The following is a 26782-nucleotide window of genomic DNA, read 5'->3' as shown; positions in this document are numbered from 1 at the left end:
CCAGTGTGCCGATGGGCTCCCTACTGTTGTACATAGCCCTAACATATTGGAAGATGGTAAGTAAGTACACTAATTCCATGATTTCTTCCGCAGTAAACATACAACTGTGTGGCCTTTCCACACCCTCAGGTACAATGTACAGCATACAACCTGGGCCCCTGGGAGCGGGAGGGGGTACTTACGGTAGGCTCCTTGTTTCAAGATGGCGTACTGCTATCACGCTCTGATTTTAAGCACACACACAGGCTGCCTAAAGACCTCTTTCTTACACATGCCAGCATTCTTTGGTATGTAGGACGATACTATGCACCCAAGAACCAGAGACGTATGTACGACTTCAGGCATTATATACTATGGGACATGGCAGACACCTAGTACGTTGGCTCTACCGTGGTCTCCGAACCAATTTCATGACCCCACTCTCTTCCCTAAAAGCTAAATGGTAAGCAGATCTATCCTGTGACCTTTCGGACAAGGACTGGGCCACTCTGTTGGTGTATCCCACAAAAGTCTCTTGTGACTCGAGATTTAAATTAATTAAGTTCACCATTCTGCATAGAGCATACTTAACTCCTCATTGAATCAGCTGTATGTTTCCGTCGCCCTCTTCATCATGCCCTCGCCATCTTACAGTAGATGCCGACCTCATGCATATGCCATGGACCTGCTCATTATTGTTAGCTTATTGGGCAGAGATTTCGACAACATTAACAGATCTGACTGGCATCACACACTGGGATACCCCGACACACTGTCTCTTAGAGCTATATCCAGGCCAAAGAGTTCCAAAGGGGCAATACGCTTTATTGATTTGGCCCTTTTACTGGCAGAGCGCCTAATAAATAGATGCTGGAAAGTCCCTAGAGCTACACAGATAATTCTATGGCTTTGAGGAGCTCATACACTGGGGACAGCCAGAAGGTGGAGCGATACGGTGGGCAATATATAGGGGATTGCGTAGGAGGCCTATCTCACTCGAATAGGATGCCCTCTTAGAAAGGTTCAGGCTAAAGGACGAGGAGGAATAATGAGCATGAGTGTTCCCACTATACATACAATAGATGTCTGGCCTTATCTATTATTTATGTTATTATTTATTATATTATATTATTTATATCTAATCTATTATATAGAGGCTCTACCTCCTCCCTATCTTACTATTAGTCTTGGTACACAAACTACTCCTTTTGTGCACTAATGCCTGCTACTATCCCCCCCCCCCCACACACACACACACACACATGCACACACAGAGAACCGGTTATACCCTGGTACTTTCCCATTACTCGGCAGCCACTGCAGCCACACACGAGCTTCCACATATGAGTCTTAATGCACCAGGACCCTCATGTAGGTGACATGGTCTACTTACTTTGGGGGGTGGCAGGGTAGAGTTTGTAATGCATTACTATGCAGCAATGGTTTCCTGAACAGTGTACTGCTATATAACCACACTATGCCCCGTATGTATAATAGACTATTATGATATGTATTGCCTATTATATGGACGCAACGGTGATAACTGCAATTTGAATTAATTAAATGCAATAAAGTTTGTAAGCCTGCAATTGGGTGAAAATTCATACTAAAAATATTGAATAGGCTAAATGTGTAGATTTACATCAAGGTGTAGGAGTAGATTTACACATTCACGTGTGAATTTTTTTTTGTGAATGGGTCATAGAGATATTGGATGCAATGGTAACTGCCCAGCGAAACCCAGCAACTCAGGTTTCCCCAGGAAGTCATGTGTAGGAAGACCGATGAGTCACCAACCGATACATTTAAATTACTAAAATTAACCACTTTGGTGGATTTAAAAATGCTTTCTAGATCAATCAGCAAATTGACAGCTGCAGTTGCAATTATACGGTGATAGGTCACAACTACTCTACACTTCAAAGCGGTTGAAAAGAACACTTGAGTACCAGAAATCAATAAATAACTGAAAAATAGACTTTCTAAATTGAAGAAATCAATTTCTCTCTAACCAATAGTATGATGCCTGCACCAGCAGGAGTAAAGTTTGTTCTGGCTGCCTTACCAATGTCAGCCATGCAGGTGCATACTAGTCGTCTTCTGTAGTCTCAAAATTATTGCTGGATTTGCACATGGTTGTGTTTCTTCTAGCAGTAGCTTTGTCGTAGCAGCATTTAGCCATTACAAGGGAGTCTATTTATATGGATCTCCCATCCTGAATTTTTCTTTATCTGCCAAGGTAGGGGTAAAGTAGTTCATTTTAGTTACGACAAAATAAGATACTTCAATAATATTGAACAACATACATATTTCTCATTCAAGAAAACTACTTACATATTTCTGAGTCATTGTTAAGCGGTAGTTTCTCAAAGCGTTGTAGTGTTGTGAAAAGCACGGACAATGCTGCTCTTCCTAGGTAGGTTTGCAAATAGATGTGTTAGCGAGGTTACTGTGCGCAAGGTCCGGCCGTTATGGTCATGGCATTTATTTTTTTATGTTATCTGTGCCAGAAGCCACACAGGCTTCTAGTATGATTTATGTACCATTTAAATATTGTGAAACGTTGAGCAATGTAATTTGAAGTGTCACAGGTTTCAAAAATTGAAAAAACCCTTCCTCTTCTTCGTCTTACAATGTTAATACGTATGAGAAGGAACTGCAGCAGAAGGGGCGTGGAGAGATGGACCAAGCTGTGATTGTGAATTCAATGTGGACTCGGGTGGGGTGCACATCCCAGAAAGTCCCTGGGGGCTACCGAGAAGCTGTTTTTTTAAATGAGAATTCAATTAAATGTGGACATTTTTAACCTGAGGCTGCAAACGTATATAAAAAGTACTATAGTACAAATTCATGTTATACATATATGTATACTTTCTTCAAAAGAGTTTGGTGATCCCCACATGTGGGCGGGACTATTCAGTGCTTGTGTCTATTGATGACATCCCCTGGAAGAGAAGCTCCGGATTTCCACAGAGATGGTACAGTTTTGTTGCATTTCACTGCATCTCCTTTGTTAGGTCTCAGCTTGATCGAGCGCATGCGCTGATCTGGCCAAGACATTTAGTAGCTGCTTTTAAAAGTGCTACCAAAGCGGCCACCAGCTTGCTATCACGCGCACAAGAGCGCGGCTGACATGCACAGCTGGCATTTGGCTTCTTTGATCGCGCACGTGAATGCCCTCCCTTCTCCCATTCCCTCATTAGCTTTATGCTAATCGCAGCACCCGCGCTTTACTTTTAACATTAAAAGTAAAGCGCGGGTGCCGCGATTTCGCGCTTTACTTTTAACATTAAAAGTAAAGCGCGGGTGCTGTGATTATAGCAAAAGTAAATAAATAGAAAAAAAGTCTATTTCTTTACTTTTGCTATAATCGCGGCACCCACGCTACGCTGAGGAGCCCGGGCAGCAGAGAAAGAGAAAGCAAGGATTCTTCAGTGTCCACCCCCCACTCCCCTTTACCCTGCATGATGTCATTATTGAATCAGCTCTTTAAATGTTTGTTACCAGTGTCTACCGTGCAAATAATGAACATTGTCCTGGTCATAAGCAGCGTCCTGCAGATGTGCTGGTCACAAGCAGCGTCCTGCAGATGCTACGCGCACACCCTGACTCAAGAGACATTTACGTGTTTTGTTCATTAAGTGATGTGACAGGAATCACAGGGTGTTGAGCCGACGCCTAGAATCACAGGATGTAGCCATTTTGAGGCCTAGATTCAAACCTGCTCCCACAACCCCCCTCCCCAGCAGCTCTAGCCATTACACCACATGCTCTCCCTACTTTCATGTTCAGTAGATAGGTGCGCAGTGCGCCTGACCAGTGCTGTAACGAGACGAATGCTGGTACAGGCACAACCAGCTTGCTTTAAGACTGTAAGTTACACTCAAGTCACTTACGACACGCACCCACGGGAGCCTAGGAGCCCCACATGGCATCATCTCAGCCCCTCGAGTGCATGCAGGCAGTCTACGGAGCAGAGACACTCTTACTCTATACATAGACTTCAGGCACACTCACAGACTCACTCACAGCAGAATTCCCAACACACCTCAAAGCGGGGCTTCGAGTCTCGGCAGGGACGCTCAACATCCAGTGACTCTCGGCAAATCACTTAATCATTCTCTGCCTAAAAAAATGAATGTATTTGTCTGTAAAACAACTGGTGTCAACCTGGGTTAAGTTCGCGCTATTTACTCAACAAAGTGGGGGATGCCGAAGCTGGACAGAAAACAGCACATTTGGTAGCGAATTTTAAATTACTTTTCTATGCATGCGGAGGTAAGCAGCAGGAGTGGACAAAATATATCATCATAAAATAACCTTAAGCTAGTTTTCCGTATATGACTAGGCATATTTTAAAAAGTAGGTGCTCGGCTTAAATAACCAAGACATCAACTTCTGTTGATTCATACTTGTATGCAGTAGGTCTTACATTGCGTCATAGATACTTTCATCAGGCTTGAACTAATCAAAGGTTTTAGCCTTATTCTGTTAGGCTTGATAGCATAGTTCTTGGCAAAACCTACTTTTAATAATGCTTTAAAATATGCAAACAGTGTTCTTTGGCGCCCCCTTGAGTATTTCTCACTCACCTCAGAGACCCTCCCCCCCCCAGCATTGACTGCCTAAACAGCATTTGTGCATGCAACACATATAAACTTTATTTGTCTGTGTTTACATGCGACAGCGCATTAAACCAGAACCTGTGGCTTTGCCAATGTTTGTTATAATTCTCGTATGCCTGTGCTGCCTGAATTTTAGGTAGGGTCTGGGCGGCTCCAAGCACGTGGACTTGCTTGTTTCCTGAGAGGTGAATGTGACACTTTTTCAGCAGAAAGAGGCAGAACCAGCTGTTGTTGCTCTACCGCAGTGCTCAAAGTCAGAACCAGAGCTGCTCTACACACCAGCAATCACTGCTTCTCCTATGCTCTAAAGGAAGCACACCATTTATCTACCAGGCTGAGCTCGGCTTCTTAAGGGGAGGTACTGGCACCTCAATCCAGGGTTACTATAGTTGTATTAGCCAGTGCTAGCGCGTCTCTGTATCTCTACAATAATTTCTAAAGGAGAGCTGCCTGCCACTCCCATCGGGCAGGGAAGTTTCTGCAATTTCTGACAAGGCAGCTATAACTTTTACTGAGACAGTGAGTGATGTCATTGGGTGCGAACCAACCACATTCTGGTTCTAGCAGATGTTTTCTTGAGCCGGAAGTGGGTCCCAGGCTGGTCCCAGTGCCGGGCTTTAACCCCTTCAGTGCTGCGCGAATTCCTCTGCGGTGCTGAATGTTCTAAAGAACCTATGGACTCATGACGGAACGGTTCCGTCATGAGCACAAGCCAACCGACGCTCATTACGGAAACGTTCCGTCATGAGCACTGAAGGGGTTAAGTGGGCTGGGTCCCTCCAGATCTCAGACTCCGTAGTAATTAAAAAGGGACGGTGAAACGATTCCCATCGGGCCCTATATCGTGTATAGTGTACACTTTGAACTGAGTCTCCTCCAAGGCCCTATTACACATAAGTAGAAAAACATACAATATCCCAACAGGTAATATTTTGTAGACAATTAAGCATGTATGCAGCAAGCATTACAGGTGCAGAAATAAAGAAGACTGTTATTCAATTAAGTTTAGATGGTGCCCAAGTATGTACAAGTGAAAAACGTGGCGACGCAAGTGACAAGGTGAACAGCGTGAATGGCGCAAAGTGAACAATAGTGTAAATATTATACAGTGGATGGCTCAAGAAAGATAACAAATTGAAGTGACTGTATGGGATAATTCGCGATTTGTATTGAGCCAAAGTAGAAGATGGGCCTAGTATTGCGCTGTAAAGTCGACGGCGTTTCGATCCTCATCAATTGGGATCGTCTTCAGGATGAGGTTGTCTGGTTTTCAGGGTGCTGCGGGACGAAAAGGACAGTTCAGGGGGGGGAGGGAAAGGGTAAAGGCGGGAAGGGGAGGTTGGTGGGCGCGGGGGGCATGAACAGAACCAAGGATAATGGACTGCGTGAAACTGGCAAGATACATGGGGGGGTGAGTTGGTGTGGTGGGTGAGGCGATGAAAGGCCTTATCAGGGTATTGGGCGGTACAAGCACGATGTGTGCGGGACGGGGTGAGTCAAGGGTGGGCGGTGAAGGTGCCCGGCGCGGGCGCGGGATGTGAGCGCAAGGCATGGACTGCGTTTGATGGCTGTGTGCGTGTCCAGGAAGGGGCACGGGATATGGAAGTAAGGCAAGGGGAGGAGGACAGGGGTGGCCAGGTATGAGGAGGCGGGGGAGGTGTGTGGATACAGAGGGGAAGACCAAGCTGAAGGCGAGAGTAGGCATACCTGGAGGATACGTGGACATGAATAAGTAGATCCGTGGTGAGGGAGCGGGGAAGTGTCTTCTGGGATGACTCTAAAACGAAAGTGTAACGTTTTGCAGTGAGAATAAATTGGGAATGCGGGGGCGGTGTACACGCAAAGGTAGCGGCAGGTATACTAACATTGAGATGTGGTGAAAGGATCGCTGTCAATGGACGTCTCCAGGGTAGCAAATCCGAGTTGTTCGCATGAGCGAGGTTGCAGATCCTAGGGAAGGAAAGTAAGGGGAGGAGCAGCATGCACAAGGCCAACAGGGACTGAAGGCATCGGGGCGGATGGGCTGCGCAGGCGGTATGCACGTACCTGAGTGAATCCAGGTATCAGCATGGGAGTAGATCTGAGGGCTGTGTTAATCCAGCAGCAGGCGGGACAGGAATGGGCTTCCAGGATTAAGCAGGGGAGAGGTTAGTCATGTGATGTGTGACGTGTACGGAGGGGCGTCAATCAAGACGCAAGGGAAGGGGCGGGGACAGCGGTGGGCGGGGAAAGAATTAAAGGTGCACGTTATCCATAAGGGAAAAACTTTAACAAACTATCGTAGCACAAAAAACTTTAACGGTGGCATGTACACAGTTATTAGTGACAACTGTGGAATCTCACATGGAGTGCCATGCATTCATATTGCATAAATGACATGAGAAAGCACAGTGATAGCGACGGTGATTATTGATGGCTGGTAAAGTGGCTATCGCAGCACAAACAGTGTCTATGGTGGCATATACATGTCTAGGAGTGACAATGATGAGAGCTCGTATGAAGTGCCATGTATTCATATTGCATAAATAACTGGAGAGGGCACGGAGATGACAAAGGTAAATCAAGACAGCTGGTAAATTGGCTACAAGGGCACACTGGAATACAACAAGGAACAGGATACGTGTACAACAAATTTGTAAATCAGTGACAATGTGCGGGATCAAGTAGGCCGACATATACAAAAAGACATCATAAAGCATATAAGCATAGCATATAAATGAGTTACTAGAAAGAATACAGAAGGAATGATCAGCGTATGGAGCAGCGGTTGGATGAATATCAGGGAGGCTGCCAGTGACAGACATAAATGGACCGGGGGAAGGGATTCAGTCAGGGAACGCAAGGTGACAAGGTGTGCCTAACAGGAGGCAGAGAGAGAGGGAGCAACAGATTATGTTGTGACTGTAGTATTCCACTCATCAATAGTGTGTTGAGACCCTGGTTGACGGAGTTGCAGAGGGTCATCCATTTGCACTCTGCCTTGTTCAGAAGGAATTTGATGTCGCCACCCCGAGTGGGGAGGGTTGATTTCTCAATCACTTGCCATCTAATGTCTGTGTCAAGGTGTTTCAGTTCAAGGAAGTGTGCGACCAGTGGAGCTGTGAGTACCTTGCAGTTGATTCTGCTTTTGTTCTGAATGATGCGTTGTTTTAACATCTGTGTCATTTGCCCGATGTATGTGAGGTCGCTTGGGCATCTGATCGCACAGATCACGTTCTGTGACCTACAGTTGGTATGGTTTTTCAGTTTGTGTATACGGCCATTGTAAGTGAAGTCCTTGGTATTGGAAGTGAGTTCACAAACGCTGCAATTCTGGCATCTGTAGTGCCCCACAATGGGATCCAAGCCCCAGGCTGCAGTGATGGTGTGTCTGTCCGTAGGTAGTTGTGGCCAGGTGATGGCATGAACAAGATGGCTGGCGAGATTATTGCCCCGTTGGTAAGAGAAGAGAGGTTCGTCCTGGAATTGTTTGTGCGAGCGTAGCATTGGCCAGTTTTTCTTTACGATTTTACATATCTTGTTGCTGTCAGGGCTGAATTTAGATACAAAAGGTATCCTTGTCTTTGACTTCTTTGATTGGGGTGTGAGGAGGTGCTCGTGGTGGCAATACCAGGCTCTTTTTCTTGCTCTGGTGACCAGGCGACGGGGGTATCCTCTGTGAATCAATTTGTTAGTCAAGATTTCAGCTTCATGGAAATAATCCTTACGCCATTTGCAATTGCGTCGGATGCGTAAGAACTGTCCATATGGGAGCCCATCCCGCAGGCCCCGCGGGTGGTAGCTAGAGTATTGCAGTAGAGTGTTTCTTTCCGTGGGTTTGCGGTAAAGCGAGGTTCCCAATTTTTCGTCTTCCGCATGGATGGTGACGTCCAAGAACGGGAGGTCATTGCTCTTGCAGTCACTTGTGAATTTCAGATGCTCTTGTGACCGGTTAAGCCAGTCGATGAAGGGGTCCAGTGTTTCAGTTGTACCATTCCAAATAAGCAGGGTGTCGTCGATGTACCGACGTCAGAGGTTGATGTATAATATTTACACTATTGTTCACTTTGCGCCGTTCACGCTGTTCACCTTGTCACTTGCGTCGCCACGTTTTTCACTTGTACATACTTGGGCACCAAGTGCTATCCGGTTGTCATATGATTTCTCTCATACAGTTCTGCTATAAGTGTATAAACTTGACTCTATATAATTTTTGTTGAAATATAAGATGAATAACAATCTAAACTTAATCGAATAACAGTCTCCTTTATTTCTGCACTTGTGATGCTTGCTGCATACATGCTTAATTGTCTACAAAATATTACCTGTTGTGATATTGTATGTTTTTCTACCTTTCTACCCCAGTCCCGACGTGGTTTATGGGTCACACTCCTGTAACTTTTCACTATTACACATAGGGGATCACTTACCCTGTTAGTGCCACAGCACATCTTAAAAAAGCATTGGCATAGCCAATAGGTCTCGCATTTGGGACCTTATAAGTGTTTAGCCATGAAACAGTTGGTGTTGTTGCACCAAGAATATTCTGCTGCATAACTAAATAATATGCCAATGCTTGTTCTTGAATGCAACCCTTACCCCACGGCATGAAGCGCTTCTAGCAGAAGATTATTGATTCTCTGTCTGTCCTATCAAGTCTAATAAAAATGACCCCTTATGGTGTCAGCGAGCTGAGGTTGTACAGCCAGGCACACATCAGTGTAGAGTCGTGGGTATTTCCTCTTGCCCATGCTTGTAACTTGACTGGGACTCCTTAGAAGGTATTTGTTCAACCAAGAGCCCTGAAAAAGTGACACTGGGTCACAAAACACACTTTGGCGGAAGCAGCTACCAATATTAATTCACTGTGTTACTAATCAAATATTTATTTGGGTCTTGAGAAATTGCAATTTGGTAAATACTTTGCGTTTATCCTACTTTGAAACTGAACAAATAAATGAAGAATCCAAAAGTAACAGCATATTTAGTTGCTACTTAGTTAAATCTTATTTTAGGGTGCCTAAAAATATATTTTTTGTTTTTGCATTAGTTTACCAGTACCTGAGAGGTAATAAAGCGCTCCAAGTGCCAGGCGCCCATATCACTTTTATTTTCTGAAAAACAGGTAGATTATACGTTTGAGTAAACGTTGGTGTAATTTGATGCAGTTTTGAGAAATTAGTACTTTAGGAGTTCTAAAAACATAATAGTGTGGAAAAATGAGCTTCATACACACGCCATTTCTCCTACAAAAACCTTGCTGTATAACAAATGCTAATGGGAAAGAGAGCACAGTTAGGGGAATGCTGATGGGGAGAAGTGCAATAACGTCTATATACTCCTCCTCAATTTATCCTATGAATGGCTCATTAGTTTTCAACCCTGCAGTTGTGTACAGCCAACATGAGGCTGACGGAAGAGACAAATTGAGAAAGAGAGATCCAGAAAAAGACTGAAAAAAGGAGAGCCAGAAGGATGACAGAAAGACATACAAAGAAAAAGACAGAAACCTAGAGTTAAAGCAAGAGAAACCCCATAGTGTTTGAAAGTAAACACTCTCCTATATAATTCCCCCAATACAGTAGTGAAGCATTCATCACCACTGTCAGCGCTGGGTGGGGAAGAAAAAGTGGCCTGCCACACCACAGATTGTAAATAGTCAGTTATTGCTGCAGATCTTGCACCAACTCCTAGAGACATGGGAAATGACAGAAAGGTGGCAGTCACTGGTAGGCCCCTGGGGCTTTCGGTGCCAATACTGGACTGTCATGCCATCTGGGGTAGTTGACAAGGAGGCTAATGTGCCAAGAAGCCACTAAGCCTCTGTCATCAGGATCTAGAATTGAACCTGAATATCCTGGACTCGCTGCGGCAAAGGAAAAGCCCTGAACTCCACCTTATCCTGGATCACCTCAATGAATTGAAGCCTCTGTGATGAAATCAAGTAGGACTTTGGCTTGTTTATGATAAAACCTAATGATGTCAGGATTACAGCTGTCTCCCAGAGCTGGTCCTCAACTGACTGCCACAAGCCTGCCTTCAGTGACCAGTCATCGAAGTATGGAAATACAGACACTTCTGACCGCTAAAGATGGTCAGTGACCACCACCATTACTTGTGTGAACACCCAAGGTGCTCTGGTGAGGGTGAAGAGGAGCAAGAAAACCGGAAAATCTCTTGCCCTTGAATCTGCAGGCTTGGCATAGGAAGTACACATTCTGCAAGATGAAGGACACTGTGTAGTCTTCTGGATTAAGGGCAGAAAGGATCTGAACCAATGTGAGGATTCTGAATTTGTCCTTCTGAAGGCAGTTGTTTAGTGGTTGGAGATCCAAGATAGACCTGAGACCCTTCTCCTTTTTCAGGACAAGGAAGTAGCAGAAATAACAATCACAGCCTTTTCTCCAAATCTAGTACTGCTCTATGACATCCTTGGAGAACAATAGGTATAGGTCTTGCAGCAGGATGAGCAAATGCTCTTCTGAAATTCGTTCTGGTGCTAGAGGAATATTGGGTTGGGAAGAAAAGAAAGGGTACAGCATAGCCCTGGTAAACAATCTGCAAGACTCATCTGTTGGTCATGATAGATTGACAACCAGGGAGGAAGCTCTGAATCCTGCCCCCCAGCAGTTGTGCTTTAGCTTTTGAAGACCTGTTCAACTGGTTGTTTGGCCACTGTAGGAAAGAGCAGCTAGAGGACTGATGCCCTTGCTGACCCACTTGCTGTCTGCTGGTTCCAGCTCTGTGGGCCTGAAAGGACTGGGTTGTCTGCTGCATCACTGGCTGTTAAGGCTACATCTGTCTAAATGCCAGCTCCTTTGAATAGCCCTTAAATGTTTGGAACTAGTGGGTACATTGCTTTGTAGGGGTCAACAGCTCCAATGAGCATACTATAGGTCTACTATCTTTAAAGTGTTTGAAACCAGAGTCTGCCTTCTGTCAGAAGAGGAGAGAAGCAAAAAAGAGTATATCCATTAGTTATGCCAGATAATTTGTTGGATCTCATTCCGGCATGTCTAAGAAGCACAATACTGGTACCAACTGCCCTGCTATTGCAGTCTGTGGTATCCAACCCTACACAGATGACGTGGTTGGCTGCATCCTGTCCATGTAGCTGCAAAAATAGGAGTCTACTGTTTTCTCCATTATGCGTCTGCTTCAATGCTTGCTGGCCTCTGAACAGGCAAACATCCAGTACAGATCATCTGAAATTGTAAGAACTGTCAGTTTCTTTCTACTTGAACCAGAAAGAACCCCTTACCTAACCAAGCATCCAACTTGGGACAGACCCCGAGGCATCAGAGTCTGCTGAACCACTGCCTTACCCACAGTAGTCTTTGGATGGTGTCTATCCTTTCAGAATGTTGTGCTGCACTTCCACTTTTGGATTCCTGCTAAATGCAGGAATCTCACCTGCAATTTAACATGTCTGCAACCAGATCCAAACTATATGAGTAGGAATTCATTTCAAGGTAGGACAGACTCCATTGGTCCCCACAGTTACTATGCACATACTTATTGTAGGATCTGCTTTCATGGTTACCCCAACTTTTTACTGGTGTTATTCTGTTTTATGACTAGTCTGACAGGGATCCTGCTAATCAGGACCCCAGTCACGGTGCTTCTCCCTAAATTTGACAGTGGTAAGTACCTTGGCAGCTTTCCAATTGGCTACTGGTGTACCCTTCTAACTCCCTAGTATATGTTGCTGAGGTACCTAGGGCATAGGTACACCAGGGGTCTCTCCTGGGATGCAGCATGTATTGTTCCACCCAGGAGTGTTCCCTTAAACTGTGACTACTGGCCTGCAGTTGCAACCTGTGTTAGTTGGTGCTTGAACCTCTCTCAGCAGATATAAGTTTCCTTATATCTGAGGTCACTACACTTAAAAGGTATAAGTCACCCCTATGGCAGGTTCTTCAGTTCTGTGGGCAGGGTGCTTGGTTATAATTGTGGGAGTGGCCCAGATTGAACAGGACATCCCTGCAAACCCCGAAGTCGATTCTTCAGTCTTTGTAAGTGTGGTCAGCCATTTAACACATATAGTGGACATCAAGTCAATTACGAGATGTCCAACTATATATTGGCTGCACCGAAACAGGTCATGTTTGGAATCAAACCTGGTGGAATCCTACCCCAACACTGATTCCAGTGTTGGATATAGGATCCCATATACTGGGGTGCTCCCCTAGGGTGCCCCCTTATATTCCCAGTACGAGCCTTTCAGGGTCTAATAGCAAGCTAGTGCTGCTGCTGACCACAGACCAGTTTCTCCCCTCCTGCTACTGAGCTGAGCTCCAGCAGGGGAAGGCAGAACAATAGGCTTCCTGTCACAGGGAGGTGTGACCACCTCCCAGACAGGACTTAGTGTATTGAGCTTGAGTGTGAGCATTTGCCAGGTCCACCAGACTGCTTTGAAGGACACATTTGGTGCCCTCCTTGCTTACTCCAGTTTGGGCCAGTTCAGGGAGCCCTGGGCTACTGCTCTGGCACGAAACAGGACAAAGTGCATGAGAGAATCCTCCCCTCTATCCAGCCCCTCCTCTGGGAGGGACCCCTGAATCGTTCCAACCCTTTCCCTGGGGTAGTTTATGGCTTACCTGTGGGTGCCTCTTCAGATTTGTTGTGGGACAAGATTCAAACCAGAAACCACTTCAACGATTGTCTGGGCACCTGGACTTTGCCTGGAACCGATACTGCTCCAAGGAAGACTCCTGCTGGTGCCAGTCTCGTTTGTCTCCAAGTCACATGCTGTTTCTTTAGGTTCAACTGGGAAGGGTCCTTCTTCTCTAAAACTGCAACCACAACTTTCCCATTAACTTGCATTGAGTACGCAGCTGTGTTTCCACCCCTCACACAGCCTCTGTGGGGTACCTGGGTACTCACCGTGGGTGGTTCCTTGTTTCCCCAGCTCTTCTGAGTCTCCTGGTCCAAGTCCCGATTTCGGTCACAGTTCGCATTCCACTTCTATAGCATATGGTTTGGTCTCCCCTGGAGATCATTGTGTATTGTGCTTACTTACTTCTTGCAATTTAAGTTTTACTGTGTATTTCTAATATTATTGCAGGCTAGGAGATATACCAATGTGTTAGTGAGTGGTGTGTAATAAATAGACATATTTTTATGACTACCCTGTGTGGTTCTTTTTCGTTTAACCTACTTTGCATAATTCGATCTGGTTCTAACACTCTTTCTGGACTAAGACTGAAGCCTGCTCTCGACAGCTTCCACTTAGAGAGCATTATGTGGTTGTCTAAGACCACTAAAATCACCGTAAGGGTTGTCTGGATTAGTGCAGGGTGCTTCACTTAAATAAGTGTACACCATATACTAAGCCAGCTTCCTACAGTTATTGACAAAGTGCTTGCAATAACCACTGTTTTCCTCCAAGGTTAAGGGATTAAATAATGTTTGTGCAAAGTGCATAGTTTGTATTATAAGTAGAACAAGCATCATTTATGGCACATGGTATTGCCAGAGTTGCACCGAAACCTCTTTCTTTCGGGTGCCCTGTCACATCCATGCTCCTACTGTGAATCCCACTGACACTGCACATTTATTATGATGGTGGTGATCCATCCACATACCTTTCTTCCAGTTGCTGTTAGCCCTGTTGCTTCTCCATGACATGGCTCATGTCACTCCTGTTTTAATACGCCATCCAGTTACTCTTAGAGAGGTTGGTCTATTATGCATCCACATTGCTAACAGTGCCCAAAACCCAGCAACTTTGCAAAAACTAATTCAGTTTGTGGTGTGTATTTACAAATAGACAAAAATATTATCCACGGGGAAAAAAATATTGTTGCTTGTATTTGGGCTCATATTTTCCCACTTTAGGAGAGGCCAGGTCTAGTGGTTTAATGGACTAAAGCGTCCGCTGTAGAGGCCTGTGTTTGACCTCATTTACAGGTTCAAGTAACGGCAGGCCACTCAGCCTTTCATCCTTCGGAGTTTGATACAATGAGTACTATTGTGTTGGGTAACAATAAGCATCTGTTATTCAATGGCTAGATACCCAGGGTGAATGTGCACTTTACAAATACTTGTTATGTTATGTTAGGGTAATGGAGAAAAGAAAATGCGATGTTGGGAGTTGGGTGCGAAGAAGATGGGTAGATTAAGCGTTAAAACAAGTTTCTTGCATGTGCGCTGTGGTTCTATAGTATTCGTAGCATTCATAGATTCACATGCCTGAGTCTTTCCTGTCGCTGAGGTGAGAATCCCACGATAAATATAACTAGTTGTGTAAAATATTCAATTTAGATAGACTATAATTACAGTTCCGCATACAACTGAGTAGCCATCCAACTTGTTTTGTACACAACCAAAGTTCAGCCAATCAGAGCAGAGCTTGGACCCTTTTCCTCCTCTACAGTGGCTTGATACCTCAGATTTCGAAGCACAAGTGCATAACATTGCCCATGATGTGAGAGAAAAAATCCACGAGGTGAGCAACTGAAGGAGAGGTGGGTGGGTCGCATGTGAATCTATTAAATATATCAATATTGGAGAATCACATTGTATAGGTAAGTAATTCGTTTTTTCTACAGTATTCTTTTATAGATTTACATGCTTGAATCTGAATAGCTTTATGAAAAAGAAAAAGGAACCCGCACTTCATAACATTTCACACCATTCAATTTAGGATGAAAGGATAAACAAAACTTAATATGTTTATCTTGGCGATTAGTTGCGCCGTTTTATTCATCAATTTTATCAAAAAGCAACTTTTGATGGATATCACTTAAGTCAAGAGAAATACCACTGTCTTAAACGTACTGACCATAAACGTCGTGATGCCCAATAATTGCAACACAGAACTTAGATCAAAAATACGTAACTACACAACAACTTAAAACAACATACATATAAATTGGGAAGACATGTAACCAATAAATAATGTACAAAAAAGTCTGATACCATTTCACAAAAAAGGGGAAAATGTCAACGTATTTTTCCGTAACATCATTATGAGCACTTAATCACAAAAGAACAATATTTGACAATATTTGACCAAAAAGCAGCCTTTCAATGAGTCTGCATGAGAACAAAACGACCTCTCGGTAGAAATGTTAGTAGGCTTTAAGTTCCTAAATGTTTTATCTATTTTTCAAGACTTAGGACTTGATCCTGTTCGCCTACGCGTTTCGAGTTTGGGAGGTTTCTTCTCAAACTCTCTTCAGGGCCAAATGAATTCCTTTCCCTGTTTGTTAAACCTAATGGTAAAGACACAAACAAATTGTGGACACTCGTTACAAATTGCTCCCCTCAACCTGCTCCATCCTTCTCCTATGTACAACTTTTAAAATGAAACGTACCTCTGGGGACTTGAGGTAAGTTCAGTTCATCCAAACCACTTGTATTGATTTGTCGAGTCTGTGCGTTTTTCTAAAAAAACACGGGATTTTTCATGAAGTGCCGATTATATAAACTTATTTTGCAAATTAAATGAACGGTAGAAAAAAGGCCAATTTTCTCATACCTGGATATAAGGTAAGAGGAGAACCAGGTTTTTGCTGCAATTTTCTGTTATGAAGTTTTTCGTTTTTCGTTTTTCACATAATTCACTGCAAGTAAAATAAGCATATTACTCGCTTTTTCCATAATGGATTTTGCTTGGCCCCAGAGTGTTGTGTGCAGGAGCAAATAGTCACTTACTGAGTTTCTTTCTGACCGTCCAGAGTTGTAGGTGTGGGCAGCTTGCAAAAAGTTTCAAAGCCGCCTTCGTTTTCCAAAGGACCGGGTGTGTGCCGGTTCCCCTTCTAGAATGCCATCAAGTTCCGTGGTTCTGTTTAAAGAAACACGGGCGCTGACTAAAAATCATTCAGTAACTCGGCTTTTGGTTATTAAGACGAAAACCGCGCGCTGGATTGTTTACAAACGGCGCGGCGGCGCTGTCAGAGCCAATTTTATGGAAAAGGGGTTTATAGAAACGAGGGCTCAGTCTAGTTAGTAGATAATATGTAGCCTGATTCTCTGCTACCAAGGCACAAACGCTGTTGAATACAGCGTTGCCGCTGACTCGCATTCTGTCATGTGGTCGAAATATCTGCACGTACCTTTCAAATTGGCAGCGTGTTCCACTTCCTCATTCCATCACACGAAGTGAATAGGATTCAGTTCCCTCGGCCTCTCCAAGAGGCCTGCTCCTTTTTGTTTGACCAATCACAGATGGGATGTTTTGCTCTCCCACACTGTTGCATTGTGGGACCTGAAGTCTAAGTGACTGTGAGCCAAGCTTAAAGCCTGGTGAGTTCGCTAATTGAATTGAGGCCAGTGTTAATGGTATCAAAACGAAGTATCAAATAGGCCTCTTTACGCAACAGCGCCTTCTCAACATTAGGCGATCTGTGCTGCGGGTCAATTCCAGCTAGAACTGTCCATGTGAAGTCTGTTTCTTTGTGGTTCGCAGCCAAAAAATGCTCGACCATTGGGGCATTTTGCACTTTTTTCTTTAGTCGAGAGCGATGTTGGGTTATCCTGACATTTACTTGCTGGCATGTTTTTCCTATGTACAATCTATTGCAAGCGCACAGAATCCCATAGATGACATTTTTGCTTTTACAGTTTGTATGTAGACTGTGTCTCCATTTCCTGCCATTATGGCAAAATTCATCTCCTTCTACAACATTATTGCAGGCCACACAAGTACCACATTTATGGTGGCCTGTGATGGGTTTGAGGTTTCATTTTGATATCAAATCACTTTTTGGTTTTTCTGTATGTAACTGTCAGCTCTAATGATCTGTTGGCCGACGCTCAGATTTTTCTTCATGGCGAAAATTGGCTTTTGCAATCTGAATAGCTAGCAGTATACCATTAAAAGAACAGTGAGGTATCAAAAATTCTATGCAGAGGGGAGTCACGAACATAGATATTTAAGTATTTACAATGTACAGTATCAAATAGTAAACTTTATAAATAAGTACAAACAAGCTCACCTTATTGAAACAGGTTTCGAAGCACTGCTTGACTTATCGCGCATCTTTATTGCTAGAAAGCAAAAGACACACAAGTGATGGACGGAATGCAGAACAAATCAAAACATTCACCCCCAGTCAAGAGACCTGGGTTAAATCCATCATTCTTTTGCTCACCATGCCACCCCAGTTTAGACCTGGCCATATGCAAATCAGTCTTGACCCAGTGCCTCATGTGAACAGTCCAGCCCGAACTGCCAAGCCAAGTCCTCCCTGGACTGGAAACAAGCATCCTAGGACCAGTTTCGGGGTTTCACCCCTCTTCAGCCAGGATAGTTTGATTCCAGTGGCACAGTGAGCCCAAGACCCACGTCTGGGCATACCTGGTGCACTTGGGGTGAGAAAGCAAAAGACACACATTTGATGGACGGAATGCAGAACAAATCAATGTCATAGATCAGACCAAGCTAATGATAGAAGGTATGGTGGAACTTGCATTTGGCTCATAGGAGAAAGGATTACAGTCATTGGCCACATACCAGTTACAACATTGTAGCCATTTAGCTTTGTATGACATGTTTGTGGATTCTGCTCTAGCTTTTGCTGGAATGGTTGCATTGTTGTGAAATATCTAGCTGATGGATTTGATTGTATTCAGGATCATAGCGGCTAAACTGAGAGATTTGGGGTTCAGATGTATCACTTGTCAACCGTTTCTGTAGAGCAAACCTAGGACTGGTTTGAGTTGAGTGTGTTGTTGTTCTGACACTATGAGCAGGTCCGTGAACCAGAGCTGTCTCTCAGCCTCGTCGGTAGTAGGAGTTTCTGCTGGGCGGTGACGTAGGGAGGGGGAAGGGCAGGGTGGGGGGTAGTAATGTATGGATTACGGAGTTTAACAGGTAAGTAAACATATAAATAAATAAAACGAATTTCGTTGCGCGCATTTGGTGATGCAGTGCACGCAACAAAATTCGTTTTATTTATTTATATGTTTACTTACCTGTTAAACTCCGTAATCCATGCATTAGTATCCCCCGCCCTGCCCCTCCCCCTCCCCACGTCACTGCCCTGCAGAAACTCCTACTACCCTCCACGGCTGCTGTCTCAGCCACGGGAGGGCTATCAGGATGATCCAGCATGGCTTTCGTTTCATCTTGTTCAGTATGCGTGGGATTAAAGGTATTGGCAAGAAAGCATACGCGAATATGCCTGCTGAAGACATCTGAAGTGCATTTCCCCAGTATCCCTTGTACAGGCATCTGCTTGTGTAATGTCGACACTTTTTGTTTGTTGGAGTTGGTTGATGCAATAACGGTTCTCCTTGTGGTGCCTCAGCTTGCCCCCTTTTTGAAGGCATTGTTCCCTTAGAGGGAATCTTCCAATGATAGTCCTGCAACATCATGCGAAGATCCATCACCAAAACTATGGGGATTTACATAGTAGGTTCCTGTGATTGTTGCGACTCAAAGGCATCATCATATAGGTCATATTCTAGGAATTCTTCATGAGTCTTCTCTTTTCTTTCTCTGTCCTTAAAAAAAATCACCTTCCATGTATCTTGATTCCTGCTGTTCACCATCATCCGAGACTTGACACTTTACATGGAGTTGAGACAGGCTTGTGGTGTTTCCAAAAAATCTATTATCATCATCATCACCTTCTCCTGTGTCCCCCATTTCAAGAAGGTGCACTGGTGGCAACAGTGAATCCTTGCTAGGTGAGGTGAGCTCTGGCCTCAGAACTGGTACGGCGCCGGTGCCGCAGGCGAAGAAAGTGGTCTCTGTTTCAGCTGTGTCGCTTTCCCTGTCTGAGAAAGTGTCCTCGTCGAAGTTGCCGTTGTTGCATCTGTCGACTGTCTTGTCGATGGCACAGGTATTTATTTATTTTTTTTTTTTTTTTGGAGTTTTATATAGCGCGAACTAGAACCGAACCGAATCAGTTATCAGAGCGCTTTACATAGAACCAGTTACGTTACATGAGGACACACTTTCATTTTTTTTAGGCACGGGGAGATTAAGTGATTTGCCCAGAATCACAGGGGGTTATTGGCGTCGTTACCGAGACTCGAACCCGGATCCCCAGGTCCGAGGTCGAGCGCCTTAGCCGTTAGGCCAACCCCTCTCCCAATGTGTCAATGAAGGTCCCATCTTCGAAAATCTTGCCTTCGACGAAGATGTCAGCGAAACTACATTTACTGTTAACGAAGCAGAAGACACCATGATCATAGGCGTCATCGATGTAGCCATCCTCGTCGTCGAATGTGCCGTCTGTGGTTTAATCGGTGAATTAGTCTGGTACTTGCCTGATTTCTCTGAGGCAGGTTTCCTGGTGTCGGCGGAGGCTAATGCCAGTCAAAAGGTGTTGATGGCTCAGAAATTAATGCTTTTTCCACTTTATTTCTCATTGGGTCTTGGATAAGTGGCCTTTTTCAGCATTGGCTTCCTCTGATCTGTCTTTTTCTGGGTCTTATTGGCAGTCCAGTTAGGTCTTTTTCAGATCTTTCTTTCTTTAGAGACTACTTCACATTAAGGGAGAGTCCTTCATCTCTAGAATTTCCTCTGAAGCCAAAATAAAAGCCTTGCTTCTCTATCTTTGAGAGTCTTGGCTGAAAACGTTCTGAAGTATTTGTAGTCTTTGGGTTTATGGTGGGGGTGCAGGCAGTACAGGCATGCCTTGTGAGGATCTTCAGAGAAGAGGCTCAACTGCCTACAGGTCTTACAAGGGCGAAAGAACCCCCTTTTGAGTCCTCTTACATGGTGGTAGAATCTTTTCAAATATATAGTAAAGGTCAGATAAATATTTAAGTTCGCCTGGAGGTCCCTAGTTTACAAAGTCAGGTTCTGATGAGGAAAAAACTGAGCATAGCTCAGGGAGACTCCCTACCCACGATGTGTGATACGAAATCTATGGTGTGAGTCACTGCACAAGAGGAAAATGGTGCAAGCTCTGCTCTGATTGGCTGAGCTTTGGTTATGTACAAAATGATGTGGCTTGCTACTTAGTCCTATTGGGAAATGATATTATAGTCTATCTAAATAGAACATTTTATACTACTAGTTATATTTACAGGTGGACTTCCACAATGGCTATGGGGAAGATTCAAGCATGTGAATCTATGAAAGATTCAATACTGGAGAAACAGATGAACCAGTTAGTGTTGGGAAGTGGCTATCGAAAATATTAGAGTAGAAATCAAAAATGTCAGACAGTGGAATTGTGAGAGTGGAATCATGAAGTGACAGTGCAAAAAAGAGGTGTCAGCAGGTGAAAACAGTAATACGAGTGGCAAGAGATGTTACAAATCGGAGACAAGAAATGTCCAGAGGGGAAACAAAATGCCGCAGAGCGAAAGTCAGGATGTGTCAGACAGTAGAAATAAGAAGAGTCAGAGTGGAAACAGCAAGTGACATAGAGTGCACTCCGTGAGTATCAACGAGTGAAAACAAAATGTTTTACTGTGAGAAAAGGAGTAGAGTGGATGCAATAACTGTCAGAGAATGGGAGCAGAACCGGCAGGGCAAATGGGAAGTGTTTTGGAGACAGAAAGCAATACAAAGTGGAATTATGAGTGGAAGCAACCATTTTGAGAGTGGACCTGGGCAAAAAAAGAAAGTGTTACTGTTGTATTTTGTTTCCTGGAAAGTTGTACTGCTCTGAAAGTAATGTTGTCTCTTGCAGAGGTACCAGCAGTGCGAGACTTCAGGATGAGAGTTCGGGACGAGACGTCTGTAATCATGGAGTGGGAGCGTCCAACAATTCCAGTGGATGGTTTTGAGATCTCCTTCCGCCCTACAGTAATTATTTGTGTTTGCAGAACCTAAAAGTAGAGTTATAAATGGTTGTGCTTGAGTAGGCTGATTGAGGTCTGTGAAACTGCATTCAGTTACATTAAATTCACGTTTACCTATCAAGGAATAATTTTTTTTATTTGAACTGAGAACTGCCTGGTTCTGGAAGTTCGTGTGGTTTTCCCTATCTAAACTGGGCCTAGCGAGAACCACAAGAACAGGGCGGTTTGTAGGTACTCTGGTCCCCATCCACTCACCTCTTTCAGTAACCTCAAGAAGGCCGCCACTTTCTCACTCCAACCTAGAACTTCAATTCAATAGCAAAAGTTAATCATGTAGTGATAGCAAACTTACAACCTTATTCAATGCCATAAACATATTATCTGATACTATTAAGGCTCTTTCCAGGGAAATGAACCAATAAAATCTCTAAATAGAACTCATTGTAATGTATGATCTTAAATTCACTATTAGAGACAGATACACTACTTTAATCCTGTACAGAAAGAACAAATCAATGTGTTGCCAGAGTTAATAGCTTGGCCTGTTCAGGGAGAATGACCCATTTCTGCAAACTGAAGAAATTAACACCTTAAGGACTGAATATCACTTCCAAATAATGTAGGAATTACGACCCTAAAATTAATAAAGACACAGTAACATCTGTTGATTCCAAAAAGTGGCATATACTCCCTCAATCTCAAAACATATAGAGGGGACTTCCCTGAACTGGCTTTTCAAGCAAAACCAGAGAACACAGAAACCATGTTGATACCCCTTACCCCTTATACATTAACTTCTGCCTACAAGTTACAGTGTTACTTCATCACAGCAGACCCGCCGTCAACCACAAGTTAGGGATAACTTACTCAATCTTGGATATAGACCTAGAGCTCATGCTCCTGAATGAGACATGGACATGGAAGGCAAGAAAACTACAACCCTAGTTTGGACTTACTGACCCCACCTGAATTTGCTATTGTTGGTCTGGATGGGAACGAAAATCTAGTGCCAGAGTGGCTTTAGTACATAAAAAGTCAACTACCTTTAGACAGATAGGGACAGAATAATTTCCCACATTTCAGTGCTTCACTCTAGACATTAAATCCATGGCAACCAAATCTCATAGGCTATTTGTAATGTACCCTCCACATCTGAATAACAAGGCATTCGTTGAAGACTATCTGGACTTCATCACTTCAAACTTATCCTGTCCACCAATAAGCATATTCTGCTGTGTGACTTCATTCTACCATGGGGCAGGGGAACAAATTCCTAAAGATAACCCACATCAAACATATTTTTAATTTCTGGCAGATAATAACTTGTTCCAATACTCCCAGAAACCCATACACATCAAATATTCTACTTGAGATTTGATTATTGCTGAAAACAGTTTCTTCCAAACTGCTGCCCCCATATTCCAGTCAACTCTTCTGATCACGACTACATTCCATACAGTGTATTTGTCTCTAAAACTTTAACTTTTAGACAAACAAACAGACCAAAAACCCAGAATATCTGCATCAAAACATTAATCATAATGCCTGGAGGCATGCTTGACATACTATCTCCCTCATTCGATGGAGAACCAGGACCTTAATGCAGCAACTGACTGTTAGCACCTTAGCTGAGATTATTGGATGAAGTCGCTCCTCTCAAAAACAACGAGAACCTATACATGGTATACAAAACTATTCAATGAAGAGAAACATTTTCTCACACCGATTAAACACTCCTGGTGGCATAAGCTCAATAGGAATCATTTGGAACACCTACATAGCTGCAGAAGAACAGTTAAATAGTAAATTGGGCCATTCAAAAACAGGTCAAAAAACATACTGAGATAGTCAAGGCTGAGACAAAGCCCATCTCCAAGCTCAATCCTTCATGTCCTTCATGTCACTTCTCAGGTCTTTTACCTGCTTATCTGGCTAAAGAGATATGCTGTGCCCTAGTTCAGCAATAGTTTCACCTAGTCAATCCATCCCTACAACAAAGGATATTCCTGCACTGCCAAAAAACGGGTCACGTATCGCCCCTACTAAAAAAGGGATCTCAATTTTTACAGTTGAGTCCCTGAACTTCCATTTCATGCCAAACTTTTGAACAGCTGTGAAAATCCTCAAGTAAAACAATTTATAAATGACAATAACCTCCTTGATGAGTTTCAATCTGGGTTTAGAGGCAGCTGACATCAAGACAGTTAACATGCAAGTCACTGATGATCCTCTTCAGATCTTGGACAACGAGGACTTCTGTCTGCTAATTCTACTTTTGATACTGAGAACCATGACATCCTTATTCACAGCATGAAAGATCACATGAGTTTTGAAGGCAAAATTCCTGAAATCTTTCAAATCCTACATGGCCAACAACATAAAATAAATGTAAACGAATCCTGCACTGTCTAATCCGGTAGCTGATTCTCAATTGGTTTGTTTTAAGCTCCTGTCTTATTTAATCCTTATCTTGAACCTATATGTGATATCTTGAATGAATATGCCATATTCTATCACCAATATGCGATAAGCACCCAGCTACACTGGTAAGTGCCTTCTCCTGGTGATGTGCCCCGAATGGCTTCAGCCATGGATAACATACCGTCTTGAATTATAATTAACCATCTCAAGTTCAACCTGCAAAAGATAGAGTTCTCATTTCACCTCAGGCACCACCTATGCCAGTATTAGAATGGCTAGAATCCACAAACATTCTGGAAAGCTCCACCTCTCTCACTGGCAGCACAACAAGCCGTTTTCCTGCCATTCCTTTTAGATCCCCTGTACCCGAGTTGGTACTGTGGATCTGAGAAATATGTTTGGCTACTACAATGGAAATTGAGTTTTTTGTGGCAGCCGTTACAAATTGCTGGGCAGTTCCTGTGTCCTTCAGGAAAGGGTATACAAAAGGCAGAGCAGGCACACTCAGATCCCTAGGCCATTGTGGGTGATGCCCGAAGCCCTTCCTACTTTGTTTAAATAAAACAAAGAAACAAAGGAAAGTTGTGAGAATAATATTCCATTGTGAAAGCCAAATCCCAGTCACCTAAATGGTGACTGGGGTACACAGTACAAAGACAGGTACTGTTCATCCAATCACCCTTTTAGGCTTCAGGAATTTGAAGTCAAAAGAGAATTGCCAATCAGGAGCAGGCGTTAAAGGCTGAAGCTTAACTCAAATTCACAAATATTATTTAAAATGTTCAATACCTCACACCCCACCCAAAAAAATTAGAAGGCTTGATCATAGACCAGGGTCATTTGTGCTAACCCTGAAGCGCTGTGAAGACTGGCCACCCATGAAGGCAGTCGCGGTCGGTAGTGGGAGTACCTGCCGGGTGGTGATGTGGGGAGGGGCAGGGTGGGGGTAGTATTCTATGGATTACGGAGGTTTACAGGTAAGTAAACATATAAATACATAAAACGAATTTCGTTGCGTGCACTGCATCGCATTTGGGGATGCAGTGCATGCAACGAAATTGGTTTTATTTATTTATATGTTTACTTACCTGTAAACCTCCGTAATCCATAGATTACTACCTCCCACCCTGCCCCTCCCCCTCCCCAGGTCCACGCCTGGCAGGTACTCCCATTAAAGACCGCGGCTGCATGGACTCACTTCCAGGATAAAGGCCAGGCCCTGCGTCCAACCCCTGGTGTGCAAGGCCGAAGGCTATGCACAGTGGTTATTGAGCGCATGGCCAGGCTGTCTAGCTCTAAACCCCCGAAGTGCATGACTGAGGTCGTGCACAGCAGGGTTGGGCGCCAGTGGCCTAGCAACAGGCCATGTGAAAAACACTAATTTGCTATTGAGGCAGAGGCACAAAAACAGTTATCAGAGTGCAGCATGGCGGGTGGTGCTAGTTATGGTGTGTGCTGTGTGCATTGAGCAAGTACTATAACCCAGTTTTTTTGCTGTGTGATATAGCGTAAATTCAATTTATGCATAGATACACCAAGTTTATGGGACATCCAAGAATGGTTCTTAGTTCTTTTTAGGTTTTGATAATTTATGCTACTTTTCATATTTTCTTGAGTCCCTATTTCTTTTACTACTTTGCAGAATTTGCATATGGGTATATATTGTGTGTGTACAGTGCTCAACCGCTCCAAGGCTTAGCACGTGCTATATAAAAATCCACAGTAAATAAACATATTGACCTAATACCTATAAATGGGTCCTAAGAGCATTCCTATTACTATGTTAAAATAATGTCAAGGTGATGGGGGCTGAGCTAGCTCCTCAGTGACTGAGCTCCAATTTCAGATGAGACCATTTCTCTCTGGTCTTTTAGAGTTCTCATTCTATATATTCAAGTGTTCAGTCTGTGGTGCCACACATGTTTAACTAATCTGTTGGGTCTGCTTCTCTTACAGAAGAAAGATGATGGGGTTCTCTCAAGCCGACTGAGGAGCACTGTTACTACATTCAACCAATCGGGACTAGTCCCAGGCGAGGAGTACTTGGTCACAATCTGGACTCAGAAGGACCAGACACTAGGACCAGAAACAACAAAGACTGTGACAACAAGTAAGGGCGGGTTCAGTATATAGTGTTAATTATATGATCTGTTAATCTAGAGGAACTTTGAGAAAGGCTGTAGATTTTCTTCATCTGTTATTCTGCTGATGTTAGTGTACAAATAAACCAATGCTTGCATATTATTGAATTATTGAGGACCAGTAGTCACTGTATGTATATGTGTAAGAAAATGGTATTTCTAGAAGTCAAAGACATGCATAAGCTCAATGAGTGATAGGCGAGGTAGCTGGGTTGTAGACGGGTAATGCATACTGATGCAATGTTCTTTAAAGAGGTGAGTCTTCAACTCTTTCCGAAATTATATTAAGATTGGGGCAGTCCTCATGGATAAGGGGATGTTAGTTATGGGTATTCTTATAGCACCCTATCAAGTGTGAGGGTATCCTCTTGGTTTTGCAGGTGTAAGAGAAGCCTCAAGGGTACTTACTCAAAAGTCAGATTTTCAGCATCTAGTGGCAATCAATAGGAGAGGAGGAGGTTCTAATGTGGTGTGGGAGGCCGTTCAACACTTTGAGAGTATGGGACATGCTAGTGAGACTCCGGCTGAGCGAAGATGCCTTCGTGGGGTCAGCAGAAATGTACGCAGCTCTACAGATAGTCTTGGCCTGTGTTGTCTACTGTTTTGCATATGGTGATGTTGTTCCAGATTCTGGGTACATAGATGGAAAAGGCCAGTTGCACTGTGTTTATTTTTTACACTTCCTAGTCAGCAGTGTGATGATGTCCTGGTGGTGGTGTGCTGAGAACCACTAAATCCGGTGAGCTTGTCTTCCTTGATAAGCAGGGCACTGGTTGTGATGGCTTTGAAAATTACGCAGCTGGTTTTGAAGATGGTGTTGACTGTTAAAGTCAGCCAAGGGAGTTTCATCAGGATGAGAGTGATGTTATCCTGAGGCCCTGGGAATGGTATGTAGTATGCATTTGAGGGGTTCCATTTTGGACT

At 43.7% G+C, this 26782-nt stretch overlaps 1 protein-coding gene across 11 annotated transcripts in view; it reads left to right on the top strand.

The window, feature by feature from the left end:
• Positions 1 to 26782, top strand: part of TNXB (tenascin XB) — a 775055-nt gene that overhangs the window by 404710 nt on the left and 343563 nt on the right. For all 11 annotated transcript variants that reach the window (XM_078645877.1, XM_078645868.1, XM_078645870.1 and 8 more), the window contains exons 4-5: positions 21185 to 21300; positions 25674 to 25827. In XM_078645877.1, coding sequence (XP_078502003.1) covers positions 21185 to 21300; positions 25674 to 25827 — 270 coding nt within the window. The remainder of the gene's footprint in view (positions 1 to 21184; positions 21301 to 25673; positions 25828 to 26782) is intronic.

Source organism: Lissotriton helveticus, chromosome 5_1 (assembly GCF_964261635.1).
Source record: "Lissotriton helveticus chromosome 5_1, aLisHel1.1, whole genome shotgun sequence".
Lineage (NCBI taxonomy): Eukaryota > Metazoa > Chordata > Amphibia > Caudata > Salamandridae > Lissotriton > Lissotriton helveticus.
Note: the sequence above shows the minus strand (reverse complement) of the source record. Positions and strands in the feature narration are given on the sequence as shown.